The following is a 13,972-nucleotide window of genomic DNA, read 5'->3' as shown; positions in this document are numbered from 1 at the left end:
TCATTTCTATCCATCAAAACTCAATTCTCCTATAGCATTCAAGTAATAATATGTATAGTAGTTTTGGGTTAAATCTAAAGTTCTGGGGTAAATTTTTCTCTTAATAATCTAAAATTTGGAAGGGGGATAATATGCTCCCACTTACCAAGTTTTGATAAAATAATGCGAATGATGAACCAGATAAATTTGTGATCATATATATGTATCAAAAAGCATCTCAAGACCCTTAATTCACCATGTAGGAATGAGGTTGAACAAATTTTGATCTATTGAAACACTCACCTCTAATTCCACCATTCCTATCATTGATTTTAAAAATCTATAGTCCGTTGTATTTTATAATGTGATATTAAACTTGTAAAAAGATTGATGTTGTATTTTTAAAGTAAATTAGATGTTGCACTTATATTATAATAATTTTATTACTTGTGATGATTTATAATATTATAATATGACATAGCATCCATTTAATTTGATTTTTTAAGTATTATAATTCTATTTGTAAAATTAAATAAGGAATTAATTTCATGTAAAAAAAATCTTCATTAAAGTGTCTTTTCTGTTAGTTTTTACCCAAGTTAATCCTTTGAAATCCCTCCGATACCACTACACCAACAACACTTGTTGTTGTTAGCTCTATATAAATAAATCTCATCAATGCAGCCTCAATTCTTATAATAAAACTACTATAAAGCAATAAAGCCCCATATGAAGAAATCTGTCGACTCTGAATAACAGAAGTAGGTTTCTACTATATAGCATTAGCTGGTAAATATGCTGTGATCTGAAAAGACTTGCTTCCTTCCTAGATTTGCTCAATGCCCCCTCCTCTACTTCTACCTTTACCTCTACCCTCTTTTCTGTGGGTGCCAACTGCCAAATACAAATCCGCCTTCACACATTAATCCGTTTGGAGGTGAGCTTATTTATAGTATCATCATGCAGCAGCATTCATGTCATCACTATATATATATATATATATATATATATATATATATGGGGATGACAAAAAGCATATGAACTAGATGTACTCCTTGTATTCTTTTTTTTTTTCTTAGATCAAAGTCATGGCAGATTGGCATGGTAGTGGTCGCAGTAGGAATTCAATCAACGATGGAGATTTTGATGAAGAAGAAGTTTGGTCCTATGAAAAAGAAGATTCATCAAGTCCCACCTCGAGCAAACCTAGGGAACCCTCCTCGAGTTCTTCATCTGCATGGCGGCTTCCAAGCGCACCGAGAACGATCCGAAGAGGAAGCAACTCATCATCAGCAGCAAGGCATGAAACCGAGGTGACTCGGCAATCATCGGCTCCGTTGAACATCCCCGATTGGTCCAAGATATATGGGAAGCATGCAAACATGGAACCATCAAGAAACGAGTCATGGGTTAATACAGGTGATGATGATGGTGATGATGATGATGATGGTATGGTGTATGAGGATGGAGATATGGTCCCTCCACATGAATGGCTTGCTAGGAAGCTTGCAAGGACTCGAGTTTCTTCTTTCTCGGTTTGTGAAGGGATGGGAAGGACACTTAAAGGCAGAGATCTCAGCAAAATGAGAAATGCAGTTTTGACAAGAACAGGTTTCCTAGAGCAGTAATGATGATCATCATGTAACCTTTTTCCTTTTATTAGCTTTCGGTCATAATACGTTGTGGGCATGTACTATTGAACTTGGGAACAGAAAAAAAAGTCGTAAATTGCAACTAGGAGCTGCATTTTTGTGAGATTTTTCTGGAAGAGGGAAAAATTAGATAGAATTTTCAACGTGACGGAAATGAAAACTAGTGCATAGTTGAGTGATCAATGGTGCAATTCATCCTTTTAGTACAAGATTTAGCGAAGGAGACTGGGAGTGGTTTACAAGTGAGTCTGAAGAGCCGTTAGAGGTCATTCCTTGAAGATTTGAGGAAGTCTTGTGATATTTGGGCAAAGCTTTGGTCAATGCTGCAAAACTCTGATTAGTAGTGAAATTAATGTGCTTTTGATTCAATTAGTTGAATTGTTAAATTGCAATAATTAAATGAAAAATTATAAAAAATATAAAACATTGCATTGATTTTTTTATCAATTCAGATCAATCTGTTTTATTATTATTATTTATCATGCCGAATCAATTTTGGATTCAACGGATTGATTCAGTCCGACCTAAGAAGTAATGAGATTTATATAGAAAAGGGGCTTGTTGTGGACTCCTCCGGACACATGTCTTATTATGGTAGAGTCATGGGGTACTCTATTTGGGTGTGGCTTGATAGAGTCAACGATAGGGTGATGAGAGTAGCTCTTCAGTGGACTTCAACATGATGGGCACACTTGGGTGATCCCCCATGCAGGCGAGCCCTTCTAACTGAGCAATTGATCGTCTTTGCAAAGGTAGTTGGGTAAAAAGGATGCAAGGGTGAAGTAGTAATTTTAAAGGTGAGACAGGGTAAAGTGGAGCAAATATTTACCAAACTGTTCTGTTCTACCATATTCATGAAAGAAAATTTCCTATTCGAAATCATCACTACATTTTACATTTCATTATTCCTTTTCTTTTTTTAATTTTCGATAGTTTCTTTGTAGAGTTCTATTTTGATTTTGATCTCTATTATAATAGAATATAAAATATAATCTTTTATTTTATTTTATTTAAAATTTGATATAACTTGATATGTAAAATTTTATTAGCCAGTCTAAATGCTAACTATTTGGATTAATAATTTGGACAAATTAATAACATTATAATAATATGGGACTAAATTGTGATAAGTTAAAATATGAAGAATAAATGTTAAATTTGAGTATAATAAAAAGACCAAAATTAGGATGATGATTAGAAAAATTGATATCTGAAAAATGAAACTAAACCCAACATCTTTTATATAAAAGTGTCCACTCCAAATATTGCCATCACCTACTCTAACCTAATAGTAATAACACATTGATCATATCGTCTGTGATGCTTTTAAATTCTACGAAAGTCAAAGATCCAAACAAAAACTTGAAGCCTCAAGCAGTGACACTCGCCACTCGGCTCTCATATTGATAATTGATGTTGCATGATTTCATATAAAATCATCCTAGGAATAATATTGTACGGTGGAAATTGATTAATGCAACCTTTGTTGACTTAAAGATACTAATGATTTCCAATGTGCAACTTAATGGTGAGAATTAAAATTGTGGGGGCAATTTCAATAAAAATAAAAAGAAAGGCTGGTTTATCTTCCCTTTCTAGCCACCAAAGTCGCCTCAACATTGGGTGGCATTGAAGGGACCAACACCTAATTGGAAAAATATATTTTTTGTGAATAAGAGTTTTTTAGATAGCAATTCATGGGAGACTTACACTCATCTCCTAAAAAGGAAAACCAACAAGATATACTCCAAGATGTGCTTATCTTTTCAGTCCTTTTTATAATTTTTTTTCAATGGTAGCTATGGGGTTCTTTTATACAATGATTAGAAACAAGGTTAGCTTTTGGTAACTTCATTTCTGTCCATTAAAATTCATATCTCTTATAGTATTCCAAGTAATAATTATGTATAGTAGTTTTGGGTAAATCTAAAGTTCATTATCTTTTGGGGGGTAAATCTTTTCTTTCTTAACAATCTAACACTTGGAAGGGAGATAATATTCTCCTACTTACAAAGTGTTGTATCAAGTAATGTGAATGATGAACTAGAAAAGAAACAATGAAAAGCTAAAGCGTTGACCCATCACACCCCTTTGATAAGTTCAGTCACAGTTAAATCTGTGATTTTATATATATATTCACCCATCAGATGCTAAGATCTTAACCAAAAACAAAGGCACCCCACCATAAATATATTATGAATGCTGCTATACATCGTCCAACCAAAAGATTTTGCTCCTTAAGCAAGCAAGCAAGGCAGGCACCGCCACCATCAACACCACCAGCCTTTGAAAATTGTAAAGTTTGTTCCCCTAATATTTTCAACACCATCAAAGCTTTTCACTCACTAACTAAGCCAGTGAGCCCCCTTTTTCTTTCTCCTTCGCTATTAATTTCCAATGATCTGAGTCGCTGGTTTTGAATACCGGTAAAGTTGGTCGCTTATATATGGTATACCCAAAATAAACTTGCTAGGGAGTAACACCGTCAACCCAACAAAATCTAAGAACCGACTCAAATCTAATTAGACGGAAGCCTATGAGAATAGAAGCTCACTATAGAGGCAAGGATCCCCTGTTCCTAGATTCAAAAAGTGCTCCATGCACAAATTAGCTCTACCTCCAAAGTCCTTAGCACGGGCGTCACAATTGGCACTCAAGTTGCCACAAAATCTTGTATAAATAGCAAACTCCTTTACCATTTGTAGATATATATCACTTATGGCTAGGTAATCCAATTTCACGAAATTAATTCGTATTATTTTATCCCATAATCCCCTTATGAAACAGTCTTTCATTAACTTCATAGATTACTTAAACGACATTATCTTTCACCTTCACATAGTAATTTTCTTGTCCTATACACTTCGTAATTGTTTTATAAAATTATACCCGTCATTACTTACAATGAGCACTTATTCATTAAGGGTCAGTTTAGGAATGCTTCTCAAAAGTGTTTTTAAGACAAAAACATTCCTAAACAAGTTATTTTTGAGAGGAAAAAAACTGCTTCTCTCAAGTCAAAAATTGGTCCAAAAGTACTTTTTTTTAGAACTTGAAAATTTTAGCTTCTCCTCCAAAAGCACTTTTGAGAAACATTCCTAAACTAGGCCTAAGTACTTTACTACGTCCAATTACCTTTGAAACATATCACTTACATTAATAATTCATCACTTCTGTTTATAATTCATATCACTTATCACCTTTACAATAAAATTTTATGTCTCTTCTATTATTTTTCCTCCTCCTCTTCTTCAATCTGCATCCTTAATGTATGTGTGTGTATGAATTTTAATTTTGAGTATAGTAAGCTTATATGTAACATTAATTATGATTTTATTAATTGCATGTATGTTTTTAGCAAAGTTGTCCACTAGAGCAATAGTCACTAAATTATTTATATCTTGGCTACACTAATCTAAATTAAGATCCGATTTTTTCTTTTAAAACTAGACTCAATAAAGTTTTTACCATAAAATTTTAGAATTTCTACATAAGTCAATTAATACAATAAATTCTTTAAATTCTCCCATGTTCTGCTGGTAGGAATCTTTGACCTTTTCCACTAAAATTAATTATCTTTCCGTACAAGACTCATATTATGTTGCCATTTGTTTTCATTTAAAATGGACTTGCTAAGATTTTATTCATATAAATTTCATAGCCTAAACATATTTTTACAAATTATAATAATTTTCAAAGTTAAAACAGGGAATCAAAATCATTTTGACATTGTCTCACAAAAATTATTATATCTCATAATATACAATTTCATTGCTTACAACTTTTCTTCTATGCAAAACTAGACTCAGAAGATTAAATTATTTCGATTCAACCTTTAACTCGATTTCCATAATATTTGGTGAATTTTCAAAGTTGAAGAAACTGTTTTAATGTTAATACTTACTTTTCATGGTTCTTTGCATTAATTTTCATTTTACATATATAATCATTATACTTTTAATTATTATCCAATTTAATTCTTAAAACTCACTTATCATCAACATATAGTTTTATCATAACTTCTCTTAATTCAATGACAAATTTTAGAAGTTTACAATTTAATCCCTAACATCATAAAAATTATTATTTACTATAATTTCACCTTACATCACTTTATAATTAATTCACTAACACTTAACGTTCCATTTAGACTTCTTAACACAATACTTTATTTAAATGTCAAGCTTTTGTACACTTTAGAATTTAGTCCTATTATCATATATTCAATGCAACTTGTAAATTTTCCCACACAATCACTTTTTATACCATCACTATTTCATCACACTTTACTTACATTTTCTTTTCAACATTCAAATTCACATAACTTATTTCCTTTACTTTACAATTTAATCTTTTTCTACTACTGCAGTGTACTAATTTAATTCCATACATAATGTTTGCACATTCACAATTAATTCAACCAATTTAGCATACTCTATACTTGATTTAAATTAAATAAAGTAAAATTCTTAAAGTACTTAGCTTGTCTCTTTAATCTCCTCACTTTTTCACAACTTTTCCATTTCCACTTCCATTTCTTTATTCCAAGATGATATTCTAACTTTCTAGTATCACTACTTCATTTCTTCTTTTGGGTGACTATAGAAATTATCAAGAAATTTGGGAAAATAAATGGAGTTTTATGATAAGGGACCAAAATGTAATAAAATGAAACCCTCGTTCGCATATTTATAGAACCGTGAGAGGTATGGGAAGGTGGAGGAATTTCCTACACATTTCCTACATTTCCTCAAATTAGTTTAATTATTTAAAATATCAAAATATCTTATAAAATATTAAAATATTTAACCAATCATATTGTAAATACTTTTCTTTTAATTATTACACCTTATAATTATCTAATTTGAGTAATGACCATTTTGCCCTTCATGTTTCTTTAAAATTCCATCATTGAGTCACTATTCACTTTTGGTACAATTGTAATTTAATCCTTCATATTTCTTCATTTATTCAATTTAGTCAATATACACCAATTTTATGTCATAAGAAATTAAGTTATTTTCACTTTCGGTCCTTCAATTTTTCTCATAATTATAGTTCAACCCTCAAATTTTGAATAATTATACTTGGACCTTAAAACTTTTTACATCGTTACGATTTAATCCTTACTATTAATTTATTAAGCCACAACATACTTCTTAATTTAACTTTCTTTGATACTACCCAACTTTCTCTTTTATCACTTTCATTTCTTTATTTTACTTTATAATGAAATCAATTATACATATTTTTAATTTATTACTACTTTTATAGTATAACAATTTTAGGGGCGTTACAACAATTCTACCAGTTTCTATAATAAAGAGATTTAATTTCCTACTAAAAGTAAAAAAAAAATATTTTTGGTTGTGTTTGATTCGAAATTGTTTGAGCCTACACTCGAAGCAGCTTGTGGTACGAGAATAGCAAAGAAAGTCTTTTGGTTGAAAGTCGAGAATGTTTGGGATCCGTGTTGGGGATCAGTCTGATTAAGCAACGAATAAGTAAAAATTGCGGAAGAAATTGAGAATTTGAACACACAAATTTAACGTGGAAAACCCCTTCCAAAGATGATAAAAAACCACAGGGCAAATATAACTTTATTATAATGGCAAAAGAACGAAGAGTACAAAAGATGGAGATTAAAACTAAACCCCGAAACCTAAAAACAAAGAACCCTCAAAACGTAAATACAAAAATCTCCAAATGTGTTATGAGTTCTAATCTTTAATGGGTGTATTTTCTAAGGTTGTAAAAGAGCCTATTTATATGCTAAATTTGTATGTCAAATAATAAAAAATAATCTAGACTAATTAGAGTTCAACTGAAACAAATAAACAAAGTTTAATTGAGAGATTATCTCTCAAATTTGACTAAAATATGAGTAATACTCAACAAATCTCCATATTAACTCGTATTTCCACAATGCCATTTTTTCCAAATCCCACCACGAGCCTATCTTGAACTATACAGGGAATTAACTAAGTAAAATTTGTTCTTAGAAGTTGGAAGACTTCTAGCCTTCGACTTGTGCATTGCCAAATTAAAACTAACCCGGGTCTGATTTTCACGAACATAGTGCCTTAACTTTTCAAAACCTCCATCCAAAAGAGAACCTCTGTTCAACGAAACGGTCATACCTTATACCTTCCTATGACCAAGTTGTCTCCACTCCAAACGAGTTGACTTCGACTTTGTAGCAGACAAGGAACGTCCGGTTTCACCAGTCACTATAGAACCTTCCAGAATATAAAAATTGTTGGTCATTTTACCTTTTAACAAAACGAGATCCCTACAAGACACCTTAATACTGCTCAACTTGATGTTGATTCTGTAACCTTTCGGGTCTAAAATACTCAAAGAGATGAGATTCTTTCGTAAATTAAGTACATACCTGACATTTGAGAGTGTCCTAATCGACCCATCGTGCATCCTAATTTTAACAGTTCTAATATCGATTACCTTACTGGATGAATCGTTTCACATGTGCATAACTCCACCTTCAACCGAACTGTATGTGGAGAACCATTCTCTGTTGGGACACATGTGGAAAGAACATCCTGAATCTAGGATCCACTCAGACGTAAGCTCAGAGTTATCGCTCGTTGACACTAACAATAACAACATGTTTGGTTTAGTGTATTGGCTATGCCAATACACCCCTAATCGGTGGGCCCCACCTAATCCCCCTCTAATCTGCCGTTTGGTTTAATGTATTGCTAATCCCCCTCTAATTCGTTACTTTCCTAATCCTCGAAATTCTCTGTTTCGTAATCCCTGCATTCTCCTCAGTTTACATCCGTTTTTGGTTTCACGCCCTAATTTGCCCTCCCAACTCGAAATCCACCTCCAGCCTCTCCCTCCCAACATCAAATAGAACCTGCGAGCGAAGTCACCTCCACCCGACTCCACCGTCTCAGGTCTCCGGCCCCATTGTTTCGGTAAGTGCTTCTTCACTGTATCTTTCCATCCTCTTTTTTACTGTTAGGAATTTTAGCTTTGATTTTTACTGGAAAATCCGGCAACTTCGGTTATTCCAACAAAACCAGCCACCAGAAACCTACTAGACCTTGTAACTTTCTAGTCCACCAGAAACATACTATTAAAGGATTACTTGATCATTGCGGTTTCAGTTTCACATTTATAAATGGAACTTTATTACTGTACTTTCTACTACATTTTTTAGCAATATAATTTGTGACTGAAAGCATGTAAAATAATTCCATGCCTTTCTTCTATGTTTAATTTTATTGCCTTGCTGTTTACCTTCTGGTTTGGAGTGTGAGAAAGTTATCTTATTTCCTTTCAGGAGGAGCTAGAAGGAAAATTCTTTAAAGACAGAAGACGTTTTGATTTGCAAGGTTGGTTTTGCATTTGTTTTCATGATGTTATTCTTTCAATCCATTGTCTCGAGGTGATTAGCATTTTCATTAGATATAAGCAAAATATGCTTGATTTTAGTATAAATTCTCAAATAAAATGAAATTAAATATTTTGCATTGTTAGAGGCGGATATTTGTTTCATTGAGCCATTTTCTTAATCTTTTGTTGCATATGACACATAGATTCCTTTTCCATGATCTTTTAGTTCCACAATGCTAATTTTGATGGTGTCTATATAGGAAACCTACGTTGCGTGGTATAGAAACGTTTATTGCTAATCGTAAAGAAAAGGTTTAAGGATGCGCGATATTGACAATATGGGGTTTGGAGATAAGAGTCTACTTAAGAAGTATGTTCAATCACTTCTTGGAATCTCAAGAAACCGGTTTCATTGTTAATGGATTGATGACATCAACCTAAGAGAAGGATGGGAATTTTGATATTAAAGAAGGTAGAAAAGAAATGGGTTGTGTTTGCTAAAAACTAAGCACAACAATCATAGTTCTTAGGCTATTCGGGGCCTTATACTATAATTGTGAATAAAAGAGCCAAACCATCGTGGTTTCAGTGTCGACTATCTTTGTCTTGATGTGGTTTAGGGAGAAAACAATAGCAATTAAAAGAATTAGAGCTGAACAAACGAATAGGAAAGATGGAACTCTAGAAAACTTAGGTTATAGAAAACCTCTAACTTTTCTATTAATTCAAAGGAAATAATCGAATAATAATTATGGTCAGAAAGTCTAAAACTTATTTATATAGGATTTCTCTCTTGCAAGTTTCTAGGCTTACTTGCAAATAAAGTTTTATTCTAACCTTAGCTTCAAACCCTAAAGATAACTAATAACCCTAGCCATCTATAATATATCTAATACTTAAAATAAATATTGTGAAATAAACTAAAATAATAAAATATTATAATAAAAATAAAAGTCATTGCGTCATGAACTCTTCAAAGAAGGGTTTAGGTCGTTGAATATGAGTGCCTATGCTGATATAATGCATGCATATCTCAATAGATGGTTGAGTGGTTATGTAGTGTTGGCATAGATGCCACTGCATGTTGATTCAAATATGTGCTTTATTGGTTTTCAATTCGGATCATGCCCCAATTGATTGAGACAAAGAATTGATAATTTGCATTTATTCAAATTGTATTTTTGCCTATGTTTGTGCTTCATAGGCATGTCGTCTGAAACATTGTCAAAATTTCCTCCGATGAAATTAGGACATACATTTATTAGTTGCCCTTTTTTGCGTTTCAACTCTAAGCAAAAGGAAATAACTTTTCTTTGAAACAAATAGTTTAACCAGCCACAGACACATGTAGAAACCTATGATATCATGTAAAGTTACTAAAATAAATTTGGTTTGCACACTGTTGATATCATAAAAATGCCTTTTTTTGGCAGAAAATGTGTAGGAGAGTCGATATACATATGTTGTTCTATGCTCTTTCCAATTTTAGTTGGTAGTGAGGTTTATATATATATATATATATATATATATATATATATATATATATGTTGCATAATGATAATGGGATCATACCAGAGCAGAGAAATATGCATTCCTTAGTGAGTTTGAGAGAGGTGGACGGAAAGAGGAAACTTGCTTACAAATGCATCCTACAGCAGTTGACCAAACTCATATTAACCACTGCTTCAAACATTTTAATACAACATTATTCGAGTAAAAGCTATTTTAATAAGACATCATGTAATTAAAATTTAATTTAATCTTGACTTATCATCCACATGTATAACAAATGTTAACTTTTCCATCTATTTTAGAATGATTTGATAAAAAATACAAATTGGAAAAATAAAAAATTAAAATGGTTCAGAAATTGAAAAGCAAAAATATTTTCCTTTAAGTTTCGGTTTTAATTCCTGTGGATAAGAGAGTTTTGTTTCGGTTTGGAATCTAAGTTTACTCAATTCTAGAGTCAAATATAAAGTTACAATTTACATGCTTGAAACGTATGCCATTTATGACTACACTAGTGGCTTATTTAATTATTAATAATATTTGAGATTATTTAAAATTTGATATCTTAATAAGATTTTATAATATAATTTGATTAACATTAATATTGTTGTCAATATAAGAAAACGTGAATTCAAACACATTAATACGTTTTTATTTTCCTATTTTAAAATTAATAAAAAACCTTTTATCATCCATAAAAATTGTTGTTATATAATATACAAAACTAAAGACAGTGTTTAAAATGTTCATATCATATCCTATTTTAATTATTTTTTCTATTATGTTTATGTCTACTATTTTATTGGGCTCCGAACTAGCATATTCATATACATTGCTCTAAAATATACAATGTCCATAAATTTGCATCTCTAAAGTGTGCGGGGATTGATACTGAGTTCTAATTTTAATATGGTGCAGTAATGGCTCGTTTGCCCTTAATTGCACAAAGTGTGAGGCGTAAAAGAATTGGTGCTGCATTGACAATATGGCTGGAAATTTGTAGAATTGCGATTTGGTTCTTATTTAGAATGGGTACCAGCCTTAGCCTACATACTTATAGACCAAGGATTAGGTCCTATACCTTAGATTTTTATGCACAACGGGATTATGTGAAGAGGCTTGTATATGCTAGTGACGAGACTTGTATTGAACAAGTTAGGATGAATAGAACTGCCTTTTTTAAACTATGTGAGATGTTAGAGTCGATAGGGGGATTGAAGTCGTCAAGGTTCATGCTTGTTGATGAGCAAGTAGCAATGTTTTTACATATCATCTCCCATCACCTGAAAAATCGAGTTATCAAGCATCACTTTAGAAGGTCCGGGGAAACTGTAAGCAGAGCATTTCATAGTGTTTTAAATGCTATCATACGCTTACAAGATGTCTTATTTAAAAAGTCAGAGCCAATTACAGCCGATTCATCTGACACAAGGTGGAAATGGTTTAAGGTATTAGACTGAGTTTTATATATATCTTGTACAACATTTAGTTGACTTAGATTTAAATTAGTATTCTAACTCAAGGTTTTATATCATGTGATATAGAATTGCTTAGGTGCTCTTGATGGAACCCACATCAAGATTAGGGTGCCAACAGTTGATAAACCCAAATATCGAACCGAAAAAGTGACATAGCAACAAATATGCTAGGTGTTTGTACACCTGAGATGCAATTTGTTTATGTTCTTCCTGGTTGGGAAGGTTCAGTTGCCGATGGACGGGTGCTTCGAGATGCCATTAGTAGAAGACATGGACTAAAAGTTCCTCATGGTACAGTGTATAGTTAGTCTAATTTGAATTATTCATTAAGATCAAACTTTGTTTGCTGAATTAATCATTTTTAAAAAATTTATTTTATAGGTTGTTATTATCTAGTTGATGCTGGATACACAAATTGTGAGGGATTTCTTGCACCATTTAGAGGACAGCGATGTCATATGAACGAGTGGCGTCAGGGTTATCAGCCAAGTTCTCCGCAAGAGTTTTTTAATATGAAACATGCCTCAGCACGTAATGTCATTGAAAGATGCTTTGGCTTATTAAAACTTAGATAGGGAATACTTAGGAGTCCATCGTTTTATCCTGTAAGGGTGCACAATAGAATTATTATTGCATGTTGTTTCCTCCATAATTTTATTCGAACCCATATGAGTATTGATCCCATTGAAGCGGAGGTGGAGAAGGATTACCTACTAATGTGGTGGATGACGATGAATGAATATCACAAATATTCATCCATCGGATGCTTGGGCTACTTGGAGGATGGAACTAGCCAACCAAATGTTCGATGAATGGCAAGCATCTAGAAATTAGTTAGGTTTAGGGACAAATTGAGTTTGAATTGATTTGTTGATGTTATTTTATATATCTAGTTTATTAAACTTTGGTGGTCTTTGATTAAAATTTTGTATTGTACTAAACTTTGTTGAATTATAATTTAATTATCTTTTCATTCAGCATGTGTCCTAAATTTAAATTTAGTATTGAACTACCGATATAATATTATAAACTGTTCACCTTTTGATTCATGATATTCAAAATAGTAAATAATGTTAATTTGTTTTTTTTTCTTAAGAATAATATGTCAGGTGTTCCATCAACGGGTGCTTCTTCTCAAGCTACTCGAGGAAGCAAAAGAAAATGGGTTCCAGAAGAGGATGCAGCCTTGGTTGCTTGCATGGTGGATTTGCACAATGTAGGAACATTTAATGCTGATACCGGGTTCAAAGCCGGTTATTTGAACGAGCTAGAGAAAATGCTAGAAAAGGCTTTACCAAGAGCAATGTTGAAGGCGAGACCAAATATTGAATCTCGGATTAGGTGCCTAAAAAGGGAATGGTCAGTCGTCTACGACATGCTTAATGGTCAAAACAACAGCGGTTTTGGTTGGGACGAGCATAAGCGTACTCGTTGTTGTTGAAGATGCAGTTTAGGAATCCTATGTTAAGGTAAAATGTATTTCAAGTATTTATTTGTTTTTTTACAAAACTTATAACTAATATGATTTACTCGTTTTTTTTAGAGTCACAAAGAAGCCTCTCAGTTCAGACATCGTTCTTTCCCTTACTACAACCAGCTTACTGCCATATACGCAAGAGATCGGGCGACTGGGAAAGACACTCAAACAGCTACTGATGTTCTTGAAGAAATACATGCTGAGGATGAACGTACTACGATATGAATGAAGAGAAAACACATTCTATGATCATGGTCGACGTCTCTTTAGACGACATGGATGTTTCTGGTACGGATCCGCGAGGAGATAGAGACCAAGGGGGTTCCTCATCTTCAAACAAGAGAAAGAAGAAATCTGATGCTCGTGATAATGTGTATTCTTCATTTGATGAGGCTGCCACTTTGTTGGGGGAAAAAATCCAAGCCGTTGGTGATCAAATCAGTAGGAGTATTGCCTCCGAGGTGGTTGTTCAGCAGAAGTCAGAAGAACATCAAAAGATGGAAGAGAAAGCT

General features: G+C 32.7%; 2 protein-coding genes across 2 annotated transcripts; both read left to right on the top strand.

Annotated features, from left to right (window-relative positions):
* The first annotated feature begins 692 nt into the window (after positions 1–692).
* Positions 693–2,078, top strand: LOC105798932 (hypothetical protein). The gene is made up of 2 exons (XM_012629192.2): positions 693–916; positions 1,059–2,078. Exon 2 carries the CDS (start codon positions 1,068–1,070, stop codon positions 1,605–1,607), a length of 540 nt encoding a protein of 179 aa, XP_012484646.1. The 5' UTR covers positions 693–916; positions 1,059–1,067; the 3' UTR covers positions 1,608–2,078.
* A 10,058-nt stretch (positions 2,079–12,136) lies between these two features.
* LOC128032469 (uncharacterized) lies at positions 12,137–12,595 on the top strand. The gene is made up of 2 exons (XM_052620641.1): positions 12,137–12,274; positions 12,365–12,595. The coding sequence occupies exons 1-2, from the start codon at positions 12,148–12,150 to the stop codon at positions 12,556–12,558; spliced, it is 321 nt and encodes a 106-aa protein (XP_052476601.1). The 5' UTR covers positions 12,137–12,147; the 3' UTR covers positions 12,559–12,595.
* Positions 12,596–13,972: the final 1,377 nt, after the last annotated feature.

The sequence above is a fragment of the Gossypium raimondii genome, chromosome 9 (assembly GCF_025698545.1).
Source record: "Gossypium raimondii isolate GPD5lz chromosome 9, ASM2569854v1, whole genome shotgun sequence".
Taxonomy (NCBI): domain Eukaryota; kingdom Viridiplantae; phylum Streptophyta; class Magnoliopsida; order Malvales; family Malvaceae; genus Gossypium; species Gossypium raimondii.
Note: the sequence above shows the minus strand (reverse complement) of the source record. Positions and strands in the feature narration are given on the sequence as shown.